The following is a 26,874-nucleotide window of genomic DNA, read 5'->3' as shown; positions in this document are numbered from 1 at the left end:
CCAGGATTTAGGGATACTATGCTCTCCTGGTTATTTTCCTACTTACATGAACACAAATTATCCGTCTCCTTTGCTGATTCCTCCTCCAAATCATGCCTTCTAATCACTAGTGTTCCTCCAGGTTCTGCCCTAGACTTTCTTCTCTTTTCCTTTTCCACCACTTTCTTCAGTGATCACATAAATACAGTTATCACTTCCATGATGAGGATTCTCAAATCTTTCTTTCCTGCCCTAATCTTTCTCCTGACCTCTAACCTCACATCTCCAATTGTCTTTTACACATTTTGAATTGCACATTCAGTTTTCATCTGAAACTAAGTATGTCTAAAACAGAACTTAAACTTTTCCCTCTAAATTTTCCCCCAGTCTTCTATTTCCCCTGCTACTATACAGAGCAATACCTCTCTCAATTTAGGAGTCATTCTGGATTCCTCAACCCCATATCCTCAACCCCATATCCAATCCGTTCCAAAAGTCTATTGATAAATGTCTCTCCCCTACCTTGCCAAAGAAACTTTCCCCACTCTACTTTTTACTCTCCAGACTTTTCTACTTTCTCTCGTAGGCTTGGTCTTTGTCTTTCTCTTCGTTCATATGTTATCAGTCTTCTCCATTAGAATATAAATGACCTGGAGGGCAGGAATTGTACCTTTTTTGCTTTTCTTTCTATTTACAGCAATTAATGCAATGCCCAGCGCATAATAAATATTATTATGTTTTATAATAATATTTTTATTATTTTAATAATAATTAAAATTATTTTAATTTTCTATTTATTTTTTAAATAAAGGTAATTTTTACCTTAAAAATTTTTTTTTTAAAAAGGTAATTAAAAGCACTTTGACGCAAAGGCAAAACCAGAGAAAATTATAGAATCAAATTCTTACTTTCTTTTCAATATAAAATCTTCCTAAGAATAATACACACACCCAACGAGTATCTTGATGAAAGTATGAGAAAAGAACAGACAGTCTTTCATAAAGGATGTTCTCAACAACAGAATCATCTTTATAGTCACAGAACTGACCAAAAGCTAAATGGAGATATAGTGTCCCTTTGTGTCTATTGTTTATTGACAATAAAAACAACAACCATAACAAGAACCATTTGATTCATTAAGGATGTTACTATTTCAATAACTGATGTCCTTATGTTAAATTTGTATAAGTAAGTGACCTTAAACTTCACAAAAAGTCCGAAAAACTCAGGAAAGGAGGAAAGAAACTTCTGCATTTTAAAATTGTGAACTTAACAATCATGGATAAACATTTTAAGACTCCAAGAATTGGAAAGAGAAGTATCTAAAAAACTGAACTTAATTCTTAACCCTTTACAAACTGGTTCCCCAATTCATCATTGTACTGAAATTATTCTACCTAATTAGCAATAATGTTTCATTGCCAATGTATCCAATCATTTTCCAAATCTTGCGGTTTTTACTGCCATAATATTTCCTACATTTGACTCCTCTCTACTTATACAATCACTATGTAAATTCAGGCCTACTTCCAAATGCTAGTGCTTTTTCTTTCTAACTCTATTATATTCTGCATCACATATTTATGTGTATATTTATGTATATACATCTATGTGTAGTTATATTACATATTCTCCTGTCTCCTAGAAAGAACACAAGTTCTTTGAGAATAAGATTTTTTAAATTTTTTGTATTTGTATCCCTAACACCTAGCAGAATGCCTGATACACAGCATGCATTTAATGAATTATTGTTATTTAATAAATAGAAGGAACAGCAGGGCTCTGTAACATTCAGGAGTGAGCTTCCACGGTCACATGTTTTCCTGATGTGTAAGCCTCTCTACACTCATAGGTGTGTCTACTCTTGCCAATGGGAGAGTGTATTACAGGTTCTGGGGATGGAAGGTAGGGATGATATGTTCCTTCTTCTATTAATTCAATAGCAATCTCAGTAAACCCATCTATAGGGACTCATAAGTTAGAGCTCAAGGAGTAAAGACAAGATGTCTCTTCCTTTTGAATTTTGTTGGTAACATATGGAAATGATGATGGTTTATACAATTTATTTTATATCTGCAACTTTGCCAGTTAATACAAATTTTTTTGGTTGATTCTCTAAGTATGAAATTAAATCATCTGCAAAGAGAGATAGTTTTGTTTCTCTGTTGCCTGTTTTAATTCCTTCAAATTCTTTTTCTTTTATTGCTATAGCTAACATTTTTAGTATAATATAGAATAATAGTGTGGATAATGGGCATCCTAGCTTTATCGCTGATCTCAATGGTAGGGCTTCTGGGCTATCCACATTACAAATAATGCTCTTCCATATGGAACTATGTCCAAAGGGGCTGTCAAACTGTGAACACCCTTTGATCCAGGAGTATCTCTACTCAGACTATATCCCAAAGAGATCATAAAAAAGGGAAAAGAACCCATTTGTGCAAAAATGTTTGTGGCAGCCCTCTTTGTAGTGGCAAGAAACTGGAAACTGAGTGGATCCCCATCAATTGGAGAATGGCTGAATAAGTTATGGTAGAAGTATATTATGGATTATTATTGTTCTATAAGAAATGGTCAGGAAGATGATTTTAGAGAGACCTGGAGAGACTTATATGAACTGATGCTAAGTGAAATGAGCAGAACCAGGAGATCATTATACACGGCAACAACAATGACTAACTCTGATGAACATGGCTCTTTTCAACAGCGAGGTGATTCAGTCCAGTTCCAATGGTCTTGTGATGAAGAGAGCCATCTGCACCCAGAGAGAGGACTGTGGGAACTGAGTGTAGATCACAACACAGCATTCTCACTCTTTTTGTTGTTTGCTTGCATTTTTTTTCTCTTTTTTCCTTTTTGATCTGATTTATTTTGTGCAGCATGATAACTGTGGAAATATGTATAGAAGAATTACACATGTTTAGCTTATATTGGATTACTTGCTGTTTTGGGGAAGGGAAGGAAAAAAATTTGAAACCCAAGGTTTTGGAAGGATGAATGTTGAAAACTATCTACGCATATGTTTTAAAAATAAAAAGCTATATATAATATTAAAAAATAAAATATTACATGAACCACAAACCCCCCCAACAAATAATGTTCTTTTCCTATTATACTGATGTGTTTAGAGATATATAATTTCTCCTAAGAGTACTGATTTTGCTACATCTTGTAATATTTGGTATGTTGTCTGAGAATGTTGTCATTCTCTTTTATGAAATTATTTAGTGTTTCTATGATTTGTTCTTTAACCCAATCATTCTTCAGTTTAGTTTACTCTTAATTTTTAATCTGTTTTCATGATCCTTTATTGAATATAATTTTTATTATATTATGTGTTACTTAGTGTATTATTTCTGCTTTTTCACATTTTGTTGTGAGGTTTTTAATGTTCAGTTTTTGCGTAGGTTCCAAGTGAGGAAAAAAAAGGTATACTTCTTTCTATTCCTATTCAATTATCTCCAGAGTTCTATAATTTCTATCATTTCTAAAACCCTAGTTATGTCCTTAACTTCTTTCTTCTCTATTTTTTAGTTAGATTTATGCAGTTCTGAGAAGGGAAAATTAAAATCCCTCACTAGTATTAATTTACAATCTATTCCCTCCTATTATTCATTTAAATTTTCCTTTAAGAATTTTGATGCTATAACATTTGGTGTGTTATATATTTAATGTCCATATTACTTCACTGTCTATGATGCCTTTTAACATCATGTAATTTTTCCAATTTGTCTCTTTAATTAGATTTATTTTTGTTTTTGATTTATCTCAGATCATGGTTATTATTCTTGCCTATTTTCTCTTCAGCTAAAGCATAATAAATTCTGTTCTAGCTCTTTATTTTTACTGTGTCTTTCTGTTTCAAATGTGTTTCTTATAAACAACATATTATTGTTTTTTATTTTGTAATCCATTTTGATATCTGGTTCCATTTTATGGATAAGTTCATCTCATTCACATTCAGTTATTACTACTATGTATTTCTTGCCAGCTTATTTTCCCACTTATCCTCCTCTCTCTATGTTGTTCCTCCTGTTCTGTTTTGCTTCTGAGCACTATCTCCCTTAATCAGCAATCCCTTCTATCAACCTATCTCCCTTTGAGGGAGAAGATTGTTTTGTTTTGTTTTTTTTGACTCTTTTTATCTTTGACCTTTCTTCTTTCCTGTAGGTTGAGGTAGTTTTCTATACCCAACTGTGTGTGTGCATATGTGTGTGATATTTTCTTTTTGAGCCAGTTTCAGTGGCTACAGGATTTGAGTACTCTCTTCCATCTCATCTATCTTACCTTCCACTGTAAAATTTCTTTTTTCTGTGCCTTTTATGTGAATTTAATTTCCCCCATTTTTACCTCTCCCTTCTCCCAGCCCTCTTTAATTAAATTTTTTTGGGGTGGGGATATCATCCAATCTTAATTAATATGCCCTCGATGTCTACTCCTAATAATGATAAAATTAAGAGTCACAAATATCATTTTCCTCTAAAGGAATACATATATTTAACATTTTTGAAGCCTTTTTGATTTCTCTCTCATGTTTACCTTCTTATGCTTCTTTTGAGTCTTGTATTTGATAGAAAAATTTTCTATTCAGCCCTCATCTTTTCATCAGGAATGCTTGAAAGTACACTATTTCATTAAATATCCACCTTTTCCCTGAAGGATTAAATTTTGCTGAGCAGGTTATTCTTGGTTGTAATTGAGCTTCTTTGTCTTCCAGAATATCACATTCCAAGTCCTCCTACCCTTTAGGGTAAAAGCTGCCAAATCTTGTGTCATCCTTAGTGTGGCTTTATAAAATTTGATTTTCTTTCTGACTGCTTGTAATATTTTCTTTTTGACCTGGGAGCTCTGGAATTTAGTTACACTATTCCTGATGTGATCAGTACCTTCTTTCAATTTCTATTTTACTTTCTAGTTCTAGGATGTCAAGAAACAATTTTCCTTGATAATTTCTTGAAATACATTTAGGCTCTTTAAAAAAAAAATATGGCTTTCAAGTAGCTTTATTAGTTTTCATTGTTGTTGTTAAGTTGTTCAGTCAAGTCTGACCCTTCATGATCATACTGTCCATAGTACCGTTTTTATTTTGTTTTTGCAAAAATACTGGAATGGTTTGCCATTTCCTTCTCCAGTGGCTTAAATGGCTTAAATGATCTGCCCAAGGTTACCCAGCTAATATTTAAGACAGGATTTGAACTCAGATATTCTTGCCTCTAGGTCCAGTGCTCTATTCACTGAGCCACCTTATTACTTCTTTCAGATAGTCCAGTAATTCTTAAATTATCACTCTTTGATCTTTTTTACAGATCAGTTATCCAATGAGATATTTCACATTATCTTCTAATTTTTTAATCTTTGATTTTGTTTTATTGTTTCTTGATGTTTCATGGAATCATTACCGTCTACTTATCCAATTCTATTTTTTAAGGAGTTCTTTAGTAGATTTTTGTGCCTTTTTTTTTTTTTTTTTTTTTTTTTTTTTTTGCCATTTAACCAATGCCATTTAAGGTGCTGTTTCCTTTAGTATTTTTTGTATAAGTTTCTATAGTTAGATTCTTTTGTTGTTGTTTGCTCACTTTTCCAGCCTATTTCTTGACTTTTAACTTTATATTAAAGTTGGGTTCTACTTCCAGGGTTGAGAGGCCATTGTCTCAAAGTTTCAGAGCTCATTCAGAGGTTCAGTTCTTTGAAAGTAAGATGACCTAAGGAAAAAATAAAGCTATTGATCTTCTGGCCTCTGATCTGATCTGTGAGTGGCCATAAGCACTCTTTTCTTTTCCAAAACAGTGATCAGGGCTCCTGTTCCTCTATGGCCACAAATACTAGGGTACAAGAACCCCTCTTTGCCTTGGGATTTTAACCAAGAACTACATCTGGACAATACAAATAAGGTCCTGCATCCAGTATCAGCAAAGGGTCCCCAATAACCTCCTTCTGATTAGTTGTCCAACCCCCTTATTATCTGTGGGCTGAGAGCTCCAACGTTGCTGTAGTCATTGATGCAGCTGCCTCCAAAACCTGCCACTAGTTTGCCAGGGCAAGGCGCCTATTGCATTGGGCTCCAGGCCCAACTACCACCCTGGTGAGAAAACTCTTTCCTGCCAACCTCCCAAGATGTCTCAGTCTGGAAAATTGCTTCACCCCCACCTTGAACTCCAGAATTCAATTTGAAGCATTATTTTTAAGATTTTTGGAAGAATACTGGAGAGAGTTCAGATGAGTTCCTACCCTGACTCCATCATCTTGGCTCTGACTTTGTACTGTGAACCTGAGGTAATCATTCTCTGAGGAATCCACCTGTGAGTACAGGTTAGGATGGGGGTGAGGGGAGAGAGAGATAATCCAAAAGACCAAATAGTGAGCACGTCAAAAACTATTCTTCTGAAAGTACTCATTTCACATTATATCAGTTCATACATCTTTCCTTATTTCTTTAAATCTTTCATATTAATAATATCTAGTGGCACAACAAAATTGTATCATATTCATATAGTTCAATTTCTTCAGCCATTTTCCAGTATAGGGAAGCACACCATTGAACTATAGTTATAAAAGATGACTAAATCATCAGCAGGTAGTGATCTTTTGGTGGAGAGAATTCCCATAAATGGGGTTCCTTAGGTTGACAAATCATGATTTTTTTTCCTTTTCTTTTTTTTTTTATAATAGTTTTTATTTTCTCAAAATACACTCAAAGATAGTTTCCAAATTCACCTTTACAAAAACTTATGTTCCATACTTTTCTCTCTTCTTCCCTCTCTCCTCCCTCCCCAGACAGCAAATAATCCTATATAGGTTAAATATATACAATTCTTCTAAACATATTTCCACAAATATTATGCTGCACAAGAAAAATCAGATCAAAAAGGAAAAAATGAGAAAGAAAACAAAATGCAATAAAAAAAGTTAAAATACTATCTTATGATTCACTCTCAGTTCCCACAATCCTCTCTCTGGATGCAGATGACTTTCAACATCACAAGTCTATTGTATTGGCCTGAATCACTTCATTGTTGAAAAGAGCCTGAATCACTTCATTGTTGAAAAGAGCCATATTCATCACAGTTGGCTACTGTGTACAATTACAATTTTTTTTTATTCTACTCACTTCATTTAGCACATGATTTTTTTTTTCATATTCATGTACATCCACATACAAATGTACTGATAAAAATAATTCTTTAGGCTATCCATTCAACTATATATCACATTTCTTTGACTTACTTTTTTCAATATGGCTCGTTAAACCAAACTCTTAATTACAGAACTCATTTAGGAGACTGCAATGTCTAATCAGCATCATATCACCTAAAACAGAAGCATCCAAAGACTCTCATCAGCTGGATGACAATGTATAATGAGTACTAGTTTGGGATGAGAAGGACCTGGGTTCACAACCTCATTCTACCTGAATAACTTAGGGCAAATATTTTTTAAATTTTTTTTCAGTTAGGCAAATATTTATTAAGTACCTACCAGGCACTACCTGTGCCTGGAACTGTGCTATAAACTAGAGAAGCAAAGAAAAGCAAAAAACAATTCCAGGTCTGTGATTGGTGCTTCTAAATAATTTCCTTGCCTAACAGATTTTTTTTTTCCTTTATTCAAAACATATGCATGGACAATGATGCAACATTAGCCTTTGCAGAACTTAGATAGCAAGTAGTGCAATATATGTTAAACATGGTAGAAATATATATTAAATCCAATATATGTATGCATATTTACACGATTATCTTAAGGCAAGTATTTTTATCATATTTTTCAGTTATAATCAAAAGGTGAAAATTCTCTCTGTGTTTATAATCAATCAACAATAATTTATTAATCACTTATCATATATGTTAGCCACTATGCTGGGTGGCTATAATACAAAGATAAAAATTAAATAGTCCCTACATGAAAGGAGTTTACATTCTATCAGGGAAGATGACATTTATCAATGGTCCAAGAGAGATACAAATTGGACTAGAAAAAAAAGGAAGGAGAGAGGGCTGAGAAAAAGCTTAGGTGGCATTTCAGCTGCATCTTGAAGGAAACAAGTAAGTCTAAGTGGCCAAGGTAGGGAAGGAATATGGGGGTACTATGTTCCAGGCATGGGAAACATATACCTTTCACAGTGATTTGCATGATTCCTTGGTGAAGAGTAGATAGAAGAGCATATTTTTCTCTTTTATAATCAGCAAACAAAATGAACATTTGGTTCTTATATTCTCCCTCTCTCTTAGTAAGTTGAATGACTGTATATGCTAATAATAGTTAACATTTACATATCACTTACTATGTACTAGTACTATCTCATTTGACCTTCATAACCACCCTGGGAGATGAATGCTATTCTTATCCCCATTTTAAAGCTGAGAAAACTGAGGCAAACAGGTTAAGTGACTATTTGGTACAACACAGCTAAGTGTCTAAGGCTGGATTTGAATTCAGGACTTCCTGATTTCAGGCCCAGTACTCTCTGCACTAAGGCACTACCAAGCTGCCTATCATATCATTTGCAGAAGCTTCTTCATTTTCTTTTCATACTTTCATCAAGGAATGTTATATGATATATGTGTAGGTCATTTTCAAAAAGATTTTATAGAAACTATAAAAATTTTAAAGGTAGGAATATAGATTTGTAGCCACTAAAATTTTGTTTATCTGTGACTTTTTGGTAATGACAAAGACTATGACTTTTTCCATGCATTCCATGTCTTTCAGACACTTCTAAAAATCAGTTCCTTCCTTCCTTCTTTCTTCCTTTCTTCCTTTCTTCCTTTCTTCCTTTCTTCCTTTCTTCCTTCCTTCCTTCCTTCCTTCCTTCCTTCCTTCCTTCCTTCCTTCCTTCTTTCTTTCTTTCTTTCTTTCTTTCTTTCTTTCTTTCTTTCTTTCTTTCTTTCTTTCTTTCTTTCTTTCTTTCTTTCCTTCCTTCTCTCTTCTTTCTTTCCCCCTGAGGCAACTGGGGTTAAGTGACTTGCCCAGGGTCACACAGCTAGGAAATGTTAAGTGTCTGAGACCAGATTTGAACTCAAGTCCTTCTGACTTCAGGGCTGGTGCTCTATCCACTGGGCTACCTAACTGCCCCATAAGTATAATTTCTTATTCATGAGGACTGTAATATTGCTCCATTGAGATTTAAGAAGGAAGTACAGGTTTAACTTCCATTCCCTGTTACATCATTTTCTACCTAATCTCCATCCTTTGAGGGAAAAAGAAATGAAACAAGGATTCTGATTGGACTATGGGCCTTTCATCTTGTGCTACACATGTCTCCTTCCTGATCTCCAGCCTCCTCTGAGAAGAGGAGAGGCACCTTCCATTTAATAATTAAATACTCAGACTTGGTCATATCCTCCACATCCCAGAGACTCTGAATCCCAATATCCATAGATATAGGATCATCCAAACTCTCCCCTGGCAAGCCTTAGCCTTAGATCACTCCAACCATCTACAACTTTTGTTCCTTCAAACTAGCTGCTGAACAAAGGTGAAAATAATCATGCAATTGTTTTGATTGGATCTGCTATAAATTTATGTCATAAACCTCAATTGAGCCCCCAGTGACATTACATAATCTTTTTATATCTTTCTTGTTAACTCACTTTTCCAAAGTGGCTCTTCCAAAACTTCATATCTCTCCTCAAATCTCCCACAGCTCCCCTTCCCCAAACCCTCTCATACCTAAGAACCTTCTTATATATTTTACCAAAAAAAAAAATTGCTAAGAGTTCCCTCTTTTCTCTTCAACTCATCACTCCAATTCCTCCTGCCATTATCTCCTCTTTAATCTGACACAAACATGAATCTACTCCTTGCTAAGGCAAACTCTTTGCAAAAACAAATAATTTCATTCCGTCCCCACTCCTCCTACAAACTTCTCCCTCTGTCATCTTTATCACTTACTGTCAGCCTCTCCCGACATGTCTGCTGGCTGCCTTTCTATTGCAGCAGAAAGTATAAAGAGTGCTCTTGGGTTTCTTTAGTTTGAAAGTTGCTGATGAACTAGTCTCAAACTTGTAAGGTCCTCATTAATCTGGTCTTAAATTATGAAGCTGACACCTTTCTCTTCCATTACTTTTCAACACAACCTTCTAATCCTGCCAGACTGGTGTTCTCTCTCCCTGCCAAGGACTATGTCTGACTCATTCCAGACTCGGTAGCCTTTTCTCAAGGTATCGTCTCTATCTAGAATATCCTTACTTGTCCTTTCAGACCAGCCAAATCCTACTTAGCCTTCAAGGCAATAATTGGTGTTAAATTGACTTCAAAAGTCTCCAACCCACAGTAAGTTTTCTCTCCTTTGATCTCCTGTGTCCATTATTAGCGAACCACCCATTTGGCATATATGGCTTTGTATCCTTACTTAGTATCTTTTACTAAGATACTTTTATGTCCCTCTGCATCCCATCCAATTTCTAGCACAATGCTATATACTCAATGAATAAATATCATCAAGTATTTAACGAGTGCCTGCTCCAACCTAGGCACAACGGGATAAAGAAAAAAATAGGCTGACTAGTAGTAGCCCTGACTAATTCTTCACAGAAGAAATGGTGCTGTGAGCTGAATCAACTCACATGGCACATGTCTGCTCTTGTAGGCATTCCAGACACCTCTACCACATGGGAGACTTAAGAACTTGGGCAATATAGCAAACAGAAACAACAGCAGAGTTCATTTTTTACAATTATATGCATTGGTTTGTTACATGTAAAAACCCTTTTTCTTAAATTTTCTATTGTTAGTTTATCTAGCAATATATGTCCACCCAATTTTTTGGTGGGGGGCAGCTGGATGGTTCACTGGACCTGGAGGTAGAAGATTTATCATTGTGAGTTCAAATTTGGCCTCTGATACTTACTAGCTGTGCAATCCTGGGTAAATCACCTAATCCTGTTTGACTCAGTTTCCTCATCTGTAAAATGAGTTGGAGGAAAAAAAATGGCAGACCACTCTAATATTTTTGCCAAGTACACCCTAAAGTGGGTCATGAAGGATTGGACATGACTGAAAAACAGCCAAATTTCTATATTAAAAAAATCAGATTTTGATACATTTTCAGCATAGTTTGATTCTAATCCTAGCATGTTTTTCATTATTTTATAGTATATCAGACAGAAATTTCTCAGTTCATTCTTTAAGTAACTGCCAAAGGACTGAAAATAGGTTGCTTTCCCCCCTTCACCAATCCTTAACCAGTTTCTTTATCCACAGGCTGAAGAGAAACTGCTCTCTTGACTATAGCCCTTAGCTTGACATAAGCTATTTGAGTTTAAGTCCAATTTCAGATACCTACTAGTTGTGTGACCCTAGGCAAATCATTTAATCGTATTTGCCTCAGTTTCCTTATCTGCAAAATAAGCTGGAGGAGGAAATGGCACTATAATATTTTTGCCAAGAAAACCCTAAATGGAGTTACAAAGAGTCAGACACAACTGGAACGACTAAACAACACTGTGTAAAATTAAAAATATTATGAAAGGTGTTTTGGGTTTTTTTCTGGCCTAAAAAACCTTTTTCTTATCTCCTGATTTGAAAACAGGATAGGTCAGGACAAAAGGATGTAATATTCCTACTGGAGAGGCTCATCTGGCCTTCCTTGGGACTGCTCCCCTTCACAATTCAACACCTTCTTGCCAAGACAAAGGGTTTTTTAGTCTTTTGAAGAATAGGTCAACTTTTCTCTTTAAGGGCCACCTGAAGCATGGCTTTTCCTAACTGTTCTGTAGTCTATCAAATTTGACTGTGAATTTCTTAATATCTCCTAAAGACCAATAAAGTACAAACATTTCTTAACACTTCCTTTATAAGTTCTGAATGTGACAATTTTACAGATGAGGAAACTGAGTCAAATAGGGTTATGTGATCTACCCAGGATTACACAGCTAGTAAAAGCTTTCCCATAAATGATTCCTTTAGTGGTTTCTGATTATGTTATTGGAAATCATGGCTATACATGTTATATCATCTTTAAAAACATCCTTGTTTTTCTTAATCATACATTCTAAATTTTGCTATCTGTGAACTCATGAGAACTATTATTGAAATTATTTATATGTTCAAGTTATACAAACTCTTGGGAGTTTAATAAGTTCCTTTCTCAATGAATATGATGCAGGTCAGCCTGGGAAGGGTGCTTAGATTTTGATGCATGATAATTGAAGATTTCACAAAGTAGAATCTCTAGTGTATGGGATTAGATTAATATCAGATCTATTACTTATTCTAAAATGTTAGCAATATGAAAAAATAGATACTGTGTGTTCAAAAATATAGATTATGGACAACAATGTTGTAAAAAGAAATGGGATCAAGTAATCTAAGATGCTTTAAATCAAGGGAGGGATGAGAATGGATAAAAGTGACTTGTAACTTTATTTTCTATCCTTGTTCTTTTAATAAAATTTAGGAGAAAACATTAGTAAAACTTGCTTACAATAATTTAACATCTATTAGTATTCTCAGCTATTTTGATTCAAAGTCAGAAAACTAGAAGGCTCTTAGATTTTGTTTCTAATGAACATTCTAATGAATGTTTCTGCCATATCATTCTTAATAAGTAATTCTGTCTCTTACTTCATCTCCCCATTTACAAAATGATAGAAGAATATGGTTTGGACATTTCTTTAGATAGTTTCCAAAGGTAGAGGTGTCAGAGAGATAAAGAGAGCCATAAACTAGGTATTGATCACATTTGATCTCATCCTAAAGGCACTTGTATTTGTTAAAATAGTATTTAAAATTATAATTCCCAAACTGTTTGGATGAAATTCCCAAGAGAATTACAGGATTATTGTAAGACATCCATGTATTCATATGTATACCAAATCTTGCTATTTTCACTTTTTGTTTTAGTTCTGGAAAATTGTATGATGTAATAAAATTGATTTTTTTTTTAATTTCCCCTATTTTTTTTCTCTTCTGTCCTGATTTTCTTTTCTTTTCTTTCTTTTTTTTTTAATAACTTTTTATTGACAGAACCCATGCCAGGGTAATTTTTTACAGCATTATCCCTTGCACTCACTTCTGTTCTGATTTTTCCCTTCCCTCCCTCCACCTCCTCCCCGAGATGGCAAGCAGTCCTATACATGTTAAATAGGTTGCATTATATCCTAGATACAATATATGTTTGCAGAACCGAATAGTTTTCTTGTTGCACAGGGAGAATTGGATTCAGAAGGTATAAATAACCCGGGAAGAAAAACAAAAATGCAAGCAGTTTATATTCATTTCCCAGTGTTCTTCCTTTGGGTGTAGCTGCTTCTGTCCATCATTTATCAATTGAAACTCAATTAGGTCTCTTTGTCAAAGAAATCCACTTCCGTCAAAATATGTCCTCATATAATATCGTTGTCGAAGTGTATAATGATCTCCTGGTTCTGCTCATTTCACTCAGCATCAGTTCATGTAAGTCTCGCCAGTCCTCTCTGTATTCATCCTGCTGGTCATTTCTTACAGAACAATAATATTCCATAATGTTCATATACCACAATTTACTCAACCATTCTCCAATTGATGGGCATCCATTCATTTTCCAGCTTCTAGCCACTACAAACAGGACTGCCACAAACATTTTGGCACATACAGGTCCCTTTCCCTTCTTTAGTATCTCTTTGGGGCATAAACCCAGTAGAAACACTGCTGGATTAAAGGGTATGCACAGTTTGATAACTTTTTGAGCATAGTTCCAAATTGCTCTCCAGAATGGCTGGATGTGTTCACAATTCCATCAACAATGTATCAGTGTCTCTGTTTTCCCACATCCCCTCCAACATTCCCATTATCTTTCCCTGTCATTCTAGCCAATCTGACAGGTGTGCAGTGGTATCTCAGAGTTGTCTTAATTTGCATTTCTCTGATTAATAATGATTTGGAGCATATTTTCATATGACTATAAATAGTTTTAATTTCTTTGTCTGAGAATTGTCTGTTCATATCCTTTGACCATTTATCAATTGGAGAATGGCTTGATTTCTTATAAATTAGATTCAAATCTCTATATATTTTGGAAATGAGGCCTTTATCAGAACCTTTGACTGTAAAAATGTTTTCCCAGTTTCCCAGTTTCTGCATTTGTTTTATTTGTACAAAAACTTTTCAATTTGATATAATCAAAATTTTCTATTTTGTGGTCAATAGTGATCTCTAGTTCTTCTTTGGCCATAAATTCCTCCCTCTTCCACAGCTCTGACAGGTAAACTATCCTATGCTCTTCTAATTTATTTATAATCTCATTCTTTATGCCTAGGTCATGAACCCATTTTGACCTTATCTTGGTGTACAGTGTTAAGTGTGGGTCAATGCCTAGTTTCTGCCATACTAATTTCCAATTTTCCCAGCAATTTTTGTCAAATAATGAGTTCTTATCCCAAAAACTGGGGTCTTTGGGTTTGTCAAACACTAGATTATTAAAATTATTGGCTGTTTTGTCCTTTGAACTTAACCTATTCCATTGATCAACTAGTCTATTTCTTAGCCAATACCAGATGGTTTTAGTAACTGCTGCTTTGTAACATAATTTTAGATCTGGTACAGCTAGGCTAAAATGGATTTTGTGTGGATGATTTTAAAATATTGGCATTTCTCTATTTTTCAGGCCTGTAAAAATGATATATGACTTTTTTTCTGCTTAAGGTGTAGAAGTTGTTCATTAGTGACATTTATGAGATGTCTATTTGCTTTGCCACATATACATTACTAAAAACATAGTCATTTTTTGTCATTGTGTATTTCTCAATCAATAACCACCAATAATATAACTGCTGTCATGTGAGAGTCTGAAAGAATTTCTGAAAACAAAAAGAGACCCTCAGAAACAAAAAGACTTGGAATTGCTAACTTAGATCTTTATAGCAGTGTGATCACAGAAGGAAAGTATAAAGGGAGGACTGGAACTGGATTCTAGGAACAAATATGAATAATATTTCATATATAAGCATACTAAAAACTCTAGCTACATTTACAATTTTAATGTCCAATGTAAGGAGAGAAAAAGCATAACTGGAAATCAAAATGAAAAGCCATGATGGTAGTATTAAAAGGGTAGTATTAAAAGGCATATTAGGATAGTATTAACATCATGGTTACTTGTTACATTAGTTAGTGAAGGGCTTATCAATCAATTGATCGATCAAGAATTTATTAACCTCTCACTATGGAGCAGATGCTATTCTACATGTTGGGGATACAAATGCAAAAAAAAAAAATACTTACTGCGCAGTGAGGTAACCCTCCAAATAGCCAGCTACAAACATGACAAGCTCATTGGTTAAGGAATTAGCACCATAACCAGCTCTTATCTCCAAGGTCCCCCAGCCTGTAGTTTGTATAGTGTCATTGTAAAAACCATATGCATCTCCAGTCGGGTCTATATCATTTTTGACTTCTACTGACAATGTGGAAGAATTCCAATATACAGTTGCATAATGAATTTCTGAAGGAGGAAGAAGAAAAATATATATAATCATTTAAAAAATCTTTTCTGTGTTACCTGTACTTCCAATAGCATATTATGTACTTTAAGATACTGAAAAGGTTTGGATTAACTCTGAAGATTCACTGTAGAAGGCTATAGTTAAGCCACATTTGCATTTAATGATATGTAGACCTTTGGGATTGTGAATATGCCTGACTTTCTCTTGTTCAGGGAGTATGGAGTCCAGTTCAAATGTGATCAAGGAACAATTAAGGAGGGTTGAAAAAGATCAGACAAGCTTACTCAAATTCATGGGATTATTTCTCACATCCCATGAAAAGGGATGGTTAGAACTTTTGACTTTGATCTTGACTTCAAACTCTGTTTTGATCCCATCATGGCATTTAATTACTTCATAGGATACCAAATTTCCACCTTGGCAACTGTCTTTCTATTGACAGTCATCACCTCAGTTCCATCTCCTAACTTCTTGGTTCTTTTCACACACTGGGGATTTCCTTTCAAGATGGCTGTGGGAACAGGTGGCAGACTACCTAGCTCCCACATCCCGGAAGATCCAAGATCCAAGATGAAACTATCCAAACAAAAGAGCAAGGGGAAGGTTCCCAATTTGGGAACTAAAGCTAGAGATGAGCAAATTAAAGACATCATCAACCAGTATCAAAAATTATTTTAATTGAAGAGACTTTTTTTAAAGAGAGAGGTAACTGTAACAACTACAAATAATTTTTTTAAAATTAATTTTCAAAAGAACTACATATACATGTAGAAGAAATCAAGCAAGAAGTTTTTTTTTTTTTTTTTTTTTTTTTTAAGGAAATAAAAACTATGGAAAGAATTGGAAGGAATAAATAGCTTAGAAGAAAAAGTGGCAAACCTTAGCCAACAAATGAACACTTTGAAGACCAAAACAACTTTCTAATGAGACCAAGCAAAAGTCAGCAAGAAATAAGAACAAAATCAAAAGAAGTAAGGCAAGAGAGGAATGATGAGATAGTGTGATTTACAGTGAATGAGAAGGTCCAAAGGACTCCTCCCCCTTTCCTGACCCTTTGACAGTCTTGTGAATCCAGTGGACCCCCTTTCAAAATAATGTATTCAATGCATAAATACAATTGATAGATTATATAAGGTGACCATGACACCTCCCTCCCCTTTATCGAATATTTGATTCTTTAGGAAAGTTGTAGGAATTGAGTGAACCACTCTGGTTTTTTTCCATCTGGAATCAATTCTGTGACAATTCTGGAGCTGGCTCAGTTCTCTTTTATTCAATTATGGGTCTAATTCAATTTCTGTATTGTGAAAAAACTTTATTCAATTGTGGAAATTGGGGAAAAGCCTTATGGCTGTGTGGTTAAGAAACTGGACCATCTCTATCTGCTGTTGGAGACTCTTAACCAAGGACTTAGGCTATGCTGACCAGGAGCCCAGTCAAATCTAAAAATTGATGCAAGGAGTTTTCTCACACTTACACATCTTAAGCAATCCATATGTCTTATCTGAAAACTGAACCCCATACTGGTCAATCAGTTGTATCTATGTTCCTTTGATATAGTCACTTGGGAAGAATGGGACACCTCTTTTTCTGATTTCAGGGAATTGTACCCATTTACTCTTTTCCATCCATCTTGGAAAGTCCCTAATCTATCTCAAATTAGAAATTAGAGTAATTAAAAAATAATAAGGATATATTAGGTAATTAGCCATATTTGATCGTTTTTAATGCATAAAGGTCTGTCTCTTCCTATATTTGGAGTTCAGTGCCAAAGGTGAGAAAGGCCTGGTCCTGATTGTTTAGGCAATTGGCATGCATTGCTTAATAAATTTATATTCCTGGAAGTTTGATTCTTTGTTTCTTCAATCATTTCATCTTTCACCAGTCACAATGGAAAGGAAGAGATTTAGCTTAATTGTCAACAGATATCAGCTACTGTCATGTTGTAGATGTACTTAATAGGACCTGAAAAAGAACTTAATTTAATATGCACAACTTTTGGATAGGATTTGAACAGTTTTTGAGAGAAAATTATTTGTGGTGTAAAAGTAAGAACTTGGATTTCTTTGGCAACAATGTGAAATTATACTGTTCCTACACAGGAAGGCATCATGTTATATAATAAAGCGCATACCATTTTATGTATTCATATATATATATATATATATATATATATATGTATATATATATATATATAAACTATATGTACAACTATAAAGGAACAATTTTCAAGGGCATCAAGGAATTTGAAAGTCCATTTAAATTTGTTTTTAATTTTATTTTCTCAATAACATAAACAAAAAATTTTAATATTTATTTTTTTTAAATTTGAGTTCTTCCCTCCTCTCTCCTCTACTTGAGAAAGCAAACAATTTGATATCAATTACAAATGTACAGTTATGCAAAATATTTCTTATTAGCATGTTGTAAAGAAAATAGACAAAAATCTCTAAGAATATTAAAAATAGTAAAAACCATCATTCAGACTGCATAAGTTCTTTCTCTGGAGGGGGAGATAGCTTTTTTCATCATAATTCCTTTGGAACTAGAAGACCCATGTTTAAGCTTTCTTAGCAGGCATTTAAGTAGAGTCTTGTTGAGTTGACTGAACTTCTATCATCCCTGACACATCTTACCATACCTGTATTGAACTGTTTCTTGGTCTGAATGACGTTATTTATTTGGGATTTACTTAAAGTACATTTAATTCAAGAAACAATTTATCAAGTAACTATGTGCAAAATACTATGCTAGACACCAGCAATACAAAATGGAAAGGTTAGTTTATCCCAGGCTTCAAGAAGCTTATATTTTTTTGGGGGGGAGGGCGGTTTAAGACATTTTTCCTCCTTGGTCTTCTGACTTGACATCTCTCTCCTTCACTTGAGAGGACCTTCAAGTCATTTACTATCTGTGGGAAACATCTGAAAGTTGTTATCTCCTTAACTCAACTCCCTACCCCCGGCACTGGACTGTCCTCTTCTTGGCATAGGGCCTGGCACATAGTAAGTACTTAATGTTGTATGTAACTTGTGACTTTGTTGTCCTGTGCCTTGCAGAGTCACAAGCTTTCTCCAAAGTATAGATTAATAATACCATTAGGGAGCACTGGATTTGAATTCTGAAGACCTAAGATAGAATCCTGTCTCTCCCACTTTCTGCCTATGTGATCTATAAACCACTTCATTTCTCCTGACTCTCAGTTTTCTAATCTGCAAAATGAAGACTTTGAACTAGGTGGTCTCCAAAGTAGTCTCCAAGGAGCCTTCTAACTCTAAATCTAGAATCCTATGACCTCTTACAAGAGGTCTTTCCTGATCTCTCCAGTTCTGAGTGCAACTTCCTCTCAAGGCTTCCTGAATAATTTTGTATTTGCTGTGTCTATATATTTTGCTCTGTACATACTATTTTTCCACAGTAGAACATAAACTCCTTGAAGGGAAGGGCAGTTTAATTTAGGGTTTTTTTTTAATCTTTAACATCTAAAATAATCCCCAGCACATAGAAGGCACTCAATGAAAGTTTGTTGGATAGAAGTAAATGTTTTGCCACTAACAAGATGCTCACAAAAATTTGTTTTGCATGAGTGACTACTACCCTAGGTTCAAAATTCTCCATGGATTCAAATTCCTAATAATGAAATATCAATCAAAATACCATTTATTAAGTGCTTACTTACAAGGCCTTAATAGATACTATAAGAAAAAAACAACAACAAAGGAATTTGCTAGGATAGCATATAAATACAGCAGTCATATATTTCCTGTGTAAATCAGGGAATACCTATGATATCAGTAAGAAAGCTGGACACATTTATAGAATACACTAGTAAAGAGCACACACCTAAGAAACACATGTAATTAAGGCATATTGTCTCTAGGATTTTGATATCCAGATATCCCTTCTTTTTATGGGACATCCCCCAGAGAAGGTATAGCATTTCTACTCAGCTCCTAAGTCTTTCTACAGCTTATCTTCCCAGTGCCAGCAGTAATTCTCCTTTAATTGTGGTTGACTTTCTTCTCTGCTGCCAAGAGTTGCATTCTTTGAAGCTGCATGATGACCCACTCTTTGTCTTGCTGCTCTGTGGTAGACACAGTGTCTCCTACTTCTGTAAATTGATTATCTTCTATAAGACATCAGTGCAGAATGCGGAGGGGGGAAATGTCTCCTTTCCCTGATGGTGTCCTCTGGTAGGGGTGCAATGGAAATGCTGCTTTTGTTTCCTTAAACACCTACACCATTTCCAGGTAAACTTAGTTTTTTAAAAGACACCAGGAATATGGCCAGTCTTCAGCCATTTAATGACAAGCTTCCCTTCCAAGTTCATCAGAAAACTTCACACTGCACAAAGGTCCAACAGAGAATATTCAGAACACTTATCTTTGCATTTGATTTCACATCTAAATGTATGATCTTTCTGTTACCTGCCTGTTACCTTTTGTGATTATATCAATTCAGCTGGAGGAGGTGAGGAGATCCAAATAATTCCCTGGTACTATTTCTGGCTTTAATTTTTCCTTGCCTTTACAGCAATATTATATGATGATCAATTCTGATGGATGGGGCTCTCTTCAACAATGAGATGATTGAGGCCAGTTTCAATGGTCTTGGGATGATGAGAACCAGCAAGATAATTGTATAAATATGTATGTATGCATATATTGGATTAAACATGTTTCTACCATGTTTAACATGGTACACTTGTCATCTAAGAAAATAGGGAGGGATTGGAACACAAGGGTTTGCAAGGGCTAATGTTGCAAAATTATTTATGGTTATGGTTTGAAAAATAAAAAGCTTCAATAATTTTTTTTCTTTGCTTTTTCCCTAGAGCCACATAAAGGGAAATATAGATGTTGAGATAGATGGGACAGAAGAAACTAGTAAAAGCATAAGGAATAAGACAGGTATGCAGAAGCAGGGGGCTGATAATAGCACTGAAAATGCAATTTTTAAACAATGAAGAGATACAAACTATACTAGAACATAGGAAGGGTATGCAACTAAACGTGACCTAATTAATACTCCATCTCCTACAGCTATGATACAAACTATCCCCAGGACTGGAATGTTCTCCTCCTTTCTTGACATAGGGTCTGCCACATAGACAATACTTAGTAAATACTTGTGATCTTGTTGCCCTCTGCCTTGTAGAGTCCCAAGCTTTCTTCAAAGTGTACATTAACACTATCATGAAGCAGCATTGGATTTGGATCTCAATGTATATTGTCTGTATATATTTTGTTCTGTAATGCTGATTTCCCACAATAGAATATAAGCTCTTTGAAGGGAGAGACAATTTCATTTAAGTCTTTTTATCACCAGCACTTAAAATAATTCTCAGCACATAATAGGCACTCAATGAATGCTTGTTGGATAGAATTAAATGTCTTGACAAACTTAGAATTTTGGCTTTCCCCCCCAAAGTTAGTAGTCTCATTAAAACATTTATGGACTATTTGGATTACATTTGGGAACAGATGAACATTAGTGCAAGAACATGTTGATTCTTTGTTTTAAGTAATTGTTCAACCAAAGTATTACTGAATTTGTAAGAAAAATCTCATACCTCTCAGCAAGGGTGAGGTACAAATCTCGGAACAGGAAGGTGTCTCTTAGTGGTTTGCTTGAGCCAAACTTGAAATTGAATGGGGCTTTCACCATTTTCCTGAGGATAATTGATATGTGATCCTATGGTTTATTGTAGATTTTAATCTTTTAGACTAAAATGCCCTGCTAATTATTATTACAAATTGTTCCATATTTTAGTAGGCCAAGTAAATTCTTGTTTTGCTGTATAGCATAAATTTTTAAGATGATTAAGGCAGCAGGAGGATATTTTAAAATAAAATTTCCAACACACTTCAAAATATAAATAGTATTTCTATGAGGGACTTGAATGTACTTGATTCAAAGGAGACTAAATGAAATGCAAAAAATCCCAAACCCCCAAACCAAATGAAAATCTGACACCCCCAAGCTAAAATGTGGAAGAAAATGAATCATTTGAGATTTCATAACTGACATTAATACAACTTGAACAAGATAAAAACAGAACTGAAAAAGTGAAATTATTCCTAAAGCAGAACCATGGAGGAATATTTTTGTCTTTATCATCAGAGGAAGTTCATGTTTCATAAACTAGAAATTATATAAGTAAATCATTGTGAGAGAAATTAAAATCATTAGTGCATCAGGCCAAGTCCTAATGAAGGATGTTTTGGTCTTTATTCTGATTTGACTTGCCCAAGAAAAGACTAGGACAGTGGAGCACTTCTTTGAATACAAATAATTATTTGGCCTATCTGAGCACTACAGGAAAAATAAATGACTGAAGAATGCCTCTTTTCTAAAATGTACTATCCATTTGATTGGAAGAATCATAGAGCTTGTCTATCAATACATGTAACTTAGACAGGTGTTGAAAAGGGATAATAAACTGGGGCCAGAATAAACAAAAAAAAAAAAAAAAGAGGAAGGCTGGATTTACCTTTGGGATATTGTTCTGTTGCATAAGCCCAACCTTCTTCCTGAAGTAAAAGACTATGACAAATATTCTTTTTCTTTTCTTTCTTTCTTTTTTTGTTAGTATACCAATTTGATACCCTTTGTTTTTCACACTTGTTTATGAATATGTCACTTTGCCCTTCTGAACCTAGCAAGCCAATGTATCCAAGACTGAAAAAGAGAAGGGGGAAAAACCCAACAGTTCGGCAAAAACCAGCTGACATATTGACAGTATCTGAGAGCATGTGGATATTTCACACCGATATTCCCCAAACACAAAGGGAGAGAGATAATTTTCTCTAGGGTCAAATTTGGTGATTATAATAAATATTTCTTTTCATTTTATTTTCCTTTTTTGCTATCTCCTTTCTATATGGCCTATCTTCATTCTCATTAAGTTCCAGTCTTGTAACTGAAAGTTTCACCACTATGATTCCAAGTTCTGATTGGTGAGTATTCACTTTATTTACTGTTATTGTTGTTCAGTCACATCCATCTCTTTGTGACTCCATTTGAGGTGTTCTTGGCAAAGATACTTGAGTGGTTTGCCATTTCTCCTCTAGTAGATTAAGGCAAACAGAGATTAAATGACTAACCAGAGTCCCATACCTAGTGAGTGCCTGAAACTGGATTTTGAAGCCAGATCCTCCCAATTTCATTCTCAGAACCTATCTCCTTGCTTCCATTTTATTACAGAAGATAAAATGAGATACCATCCTACAAGTCCATTTGTGGTTTTTCAACCATTTCAGTCATATCTTATTCTCCATGTTTGGGGAGTTTTCTTGGCAAAGATACTGGAGGTGCTTTTCTATTTCCTTCTCCCACTTATTTTACAGATGAGGAAATGAGGCAAACAGGTTAAGTCACATAGCTAGTAAGTGTCTGAGGCCAGATTTGAACTCAGGAAAACCTCTATCCACTGAGCCACCCAACTATCCTACAAGATTATATATGGCAACTTTTACTTTGCAAAAACTCCAAAGGTGGTTTCCTGGAAGACATCAGGCAAGGAATATTTTGGCCATTTTTCAGTACCCCAGCTATCACAGAAATGGATTGTTAACTTGAAGGCATTTAGGTTTCACCACTTGAAGCCTTCTCAAGAATTTTGTAACTTAACAAGAGACTGCTTTTCAGCTTCAGATTGAGAACACTATATGTTCAATTGTTCTAAACCCTGTATGATCAGTATGCTCAGAACATGTTGTTCTATCATTTCAGATTTTTTTGTGAACCCATTTGGGGTTTTCTTGGCAAAGATACTGGATTGATTTTCCATCCCCTTCTACTCATTTTATAGATGAGAAACTGGGGCAAACAGGTTAAAAAATTTACCCAGGGGCACAAAACTATTAAGTGTCTGAAGCTGTATTGAATCCAGGTCTTCATGACTTCAGGCTCAATGTTCTATCCACTGTGTCACCTAGTTGCCAATTAAACTCTGTCTTGGTACCAAAAAAAAAAAAAAAAAAAAAAAAAAAAAAAAAAAAAAAAAACCCTTCGTCCCAGCCCCCCTGTCCATCAACCTAGAAATAAAGCTTTTGTGTTGTCAACACTACCACTGGAAAAACAGTTGTACCCTGAGGCCTACCATTAGAATCAATTGGAATGTCCAACACATCCGGCTTATTCTTCCGGTCAAAAATGCCAGCCCTCTTTCTCTCCACTTCTTCTAACCTTCTTGGCATTTAAAGACCCAACTCTGTCTCCCAACATATATTGATTTTTTATTACTTTTTGTTTGCTCATTACTCACTCTAGGCAAAACAAGAAACACACCCAAGAAATTCTCCTACTGCCTCTCAAAACTTCACACACAATAAAAACATGGTTCCGGATAATTTGTGGGTGGCTATTCAATCACTATCTCCCAAAAGAACATCAGCAAGGAAACAAAATCAAGGTGAATAGATAAATAATGGTGAACGTCCTTTCCACTACCCCTCACACTTCATATTACCCTCCATTGGTAATACCAGCAGCACAAAAGCAATTTCCCTTTCTGGCACTCTCTCTTGGCCCACCTATTTCCTTGGCAGTACCCAAAGACAGAGTTGAAAATCAAATAGTAGAGATTACAGAGGCATCTCTGGAAGAAGTAGAAAGCTGATCTCAGAATCAGGAAGACTAGGATTCAAGTCTTGCTTCTGATACATTACAGAAGTTGTGCCCTTGGACAGGACACTTCTCCAAAACTACTAAGAACAAAAACTGCGGAAAGATGGCTGATTCGAAAGGGAAGTTCACCTAATTGGGAGTTCCCGACACCCAATACCCTTATCTACCCTCCTTCCCCTTCTCACTTCCCCTACGGACAGCTGGAGAAGTACGCTTAACGGATGTAAGCATTCATTTATTTGTTTGTTTGTTTATTTTCCAGAGCGCAAAAAAAGTATCGCACCTTTACAAAAAAGGCGCAGATTAAGGACTGGACTAGAGATTTCTCGGGTGGGATTATCCCCAGAAATTGATAAAAGATAAACTAAAGATCTCAAGTGAGTGTAATAAGGCTCCAGACACAAAAGTCGCTTCCCCCCCACCCAAGTTCAAAAGAAAACACCTTGCCAGCACCCCGCCCCATTCTTGCGCAAGGAAGGCACCGAAATTAGATTATGAAATAAATCAAAAAGAATCCGCCCCAAAGCTTTCCACCTAGACCAAAGTGGTTCATCCCGGTTTATTTTTTCCATTGGGAACTAATCGCGAGCCCCCGCAAATACAATAGGGAGCCGGGCGGGGGGAGGGGATGTGTGTTTTAAGTTCCAACCCGATTAGCCAGAGAACGTGCTTTAATTGCGAGTCGTTAGCGAAAGTTAAAAGCGCTTCCGCACAAACTGGATTTCTCTTTTGGTTATCGCGGTAAAGTTCTTCCCATGCCCTGGGAGGTATTTTCAGTCAGGACAACTTGACAACTTACTAAGTACAACGACTTCTGGCCAGACTTGTCAGGGTGCAGGAAATACAGAATTTCGTATTAACAAACACTGGGTTTGAAGAATGGGACCACTGAAAGTGCCGCTGAGGAGAGCTCAGTTTCTCCGCGGAAAGAAGCCCGTTTCTTGGCATCGGCCCAAAGCAACAAGCATCTAGAAATAAACTTTGTGCCACTGGCGGCAGCAAGGTGCGGAGCCGGACGTGCGCGACGTGGGCCACCGAGGGAAAGAAGCGCGAGCTGTCCCCCGCCCTCCCTCAGCCCCAGAGCCTTCCATCACCTGGGAGGGAGAATCAGAAGCCGCGGAAGGGCCATAGGGTCACTCACCTTAGCCCTCCCCCCAGCAAAAAAATCTGTGCCCTCTCTCTTGCACGCCTGGGCTTCTCTCTCCCACCTTTTGCTCGCCTCCCCACAGCCCGCTGCGGCTCCCCCAGGCACGGGCGCTCTCACCTGCTCGGGTCACTGGAGCCGAGAAAGTTAGCAGCAGCAGCGCCTGCAGCGGCCGCAGCTGGAGCCGCCCGAAGCAGCTGAAGCGGGTCATTGCTGCGTTGGGGCTGGCTCCTCTCTGCCTCCGCTTTGATGTCTCCGGAGCCTCCCTCTGTGGCAACAGTTTTAGGAGTTCCCTTTCAGCCCCTCCCTGGTTCTCCTCTATTAATTAACCCTGTCTCCCTAAGGGGAGGGGTCCTGACGTGGCCCCTAAAACAGACCACTCCCTGGTTTGGCCATAGTCTTGAAAGTATGGTTTTCTGACCTCCTTGACATGACCCCGACGTAAACAGAATGCCGAGAAGGAAGTTTTTCACTTCACTATGGGAGTTTTGCTGATGCTTTGTTCCAGGGATGATTGGGGGAGGGGGGGGAGATAAAGGGAACTCAGGACTTCAATCAATCGACAAGCATTTATTAGGTACCTGAACTCATAAATGTGAACATCAAATACGCAGTTTAGGGTGTGTCACTGCCCCGGAGAAATCGACAGAAGGGTAGGAGAGAAAGGGAAATATAAAAGACATTGAGAATCAATATCGTAATATTCGTTAATTTGTGGCCCTATGATACTATTCTTAAATCGTTAAGAATAAGTATCTGTCCTATTCCTATTTTTTAAACTTCCAGAAAAGAAGTAGAGTAATAATAACCAACATTTATATAGTGCTTACCATGTGCCAACTGTGATCAGCACTTTTTGTCTCCCTAATCCTCATAGGAACCCTGGAAAGTAGGAGCCGTTATTACCCTCACTTTATAGATAAGGAAATTGAGGCAAACAGACCCAGGATCACACAGTTAATAAATGTCTGAGGCCAAATTTGAAGGGAGGTTTTCTTGATTCTAGACCAAGCATTCTAATGAACCCTACCCCCAAAATTGATTCTATAATTTAATATTCTTTACTACTAGAACGTCTAACCAAAATCTAACTTCTCTAGTTAGGCTTTTAAGAGAAAACTGTATCTGTTTGTCTGTCTCTATCTATCTATCTATCTATCCACACACACAAGCATTCATATATTGCTTTACATATATTTTATCTCAATCTTTACATCAGCCCTAAGAGGTAGCTGCTATTATTTTAGCAAATGAGAAAATGAAAATTTTTACACGAGAAGACTAAGACTCAGAGAGATTAAGTGATTTTAATTATAATAGTCTGAGGCAAGATTTGAACTCAGGTCCAGCACCTCTATTCATTGAACTCTGTGTGTATATGTGTGTTGCTGTTGTTGCTGTTGAAGGTGACAATGCCGTGACATGCAAGTGAATTGTATTTGAATGAGGGGGGACTGGGCAAGGTCACCGGCCTCACTTTCCCCTCACAGCCATCGGGGTCTAATGGCCAGATGTAGATCAGGAGGACTAGAGAGGGCCCTGGATGCAATGGGAGACCTCAGCCTTTTTAAGCTAAGACTCCAACAGGTCTCAGTTTAACTGAGGCTGCACTCATTCGGTGATTAAGGCTAGGTAGCAATTAAAGCGAAGAATCTTCTCTTTCATTTAGTCTCTCTCTCTCTCTCTCTCTCTCTCTCT

General features: G+C 36.1%; 1 protein-coding gene across 1 annotated transcript in view; it reads right to left on the bottom strand.

Annotated features, from left to right (window-relative positions):
* Window positions 1–25,600, bottom strand: part of PLBD1 (phospholipase B domain containing 1) — a 77,109-nt gene extending 51,509 nt beyond the window's left edge. Inside the window, exons 1-2 of the mRNA XM_051963482.1 lie at window positions 25,297–25,600; window positions 15,181–15,400 (exon numbers count right to left, since the gene is read on the bottom strand). Coding sequence (XP_051819442.1) covers window positions 15,181–15,400; window positions 25,297–25,387 — 311 coding nt within the window. The 5' untranslated portion in view covers window positions 25,388–25,600. The remainder of the gene's footprint in view (window positions 1–15,180; window positions 15,401–25,296) is intronic.
* Between the last annotated feature and the right edge of the window lie 1,274 nt (window positions 25,601–26,874).

Source organism: Antechinus flavipes, chromosome 5, assembly GCF_016432865.1.
Source record: "Antechinus flavipes isolate AdamAnt ecotype Samford, QLD, Australia chromosome 5, AdamAnt_v2, whole genome shotgun sequence".
Classification (NCBI taxonomy): Eukaryota; Metazoa; Chordata; class Mammalia; order Dasyuromorphia; family Dasyuridae; genus Antechinus; species Antechinus flavipes.
The sequence above is the reverse complement of the archived record's forward strand: the minus strand, read 5'-3'. Positions and strand labels throughout refer to the sequence as shown.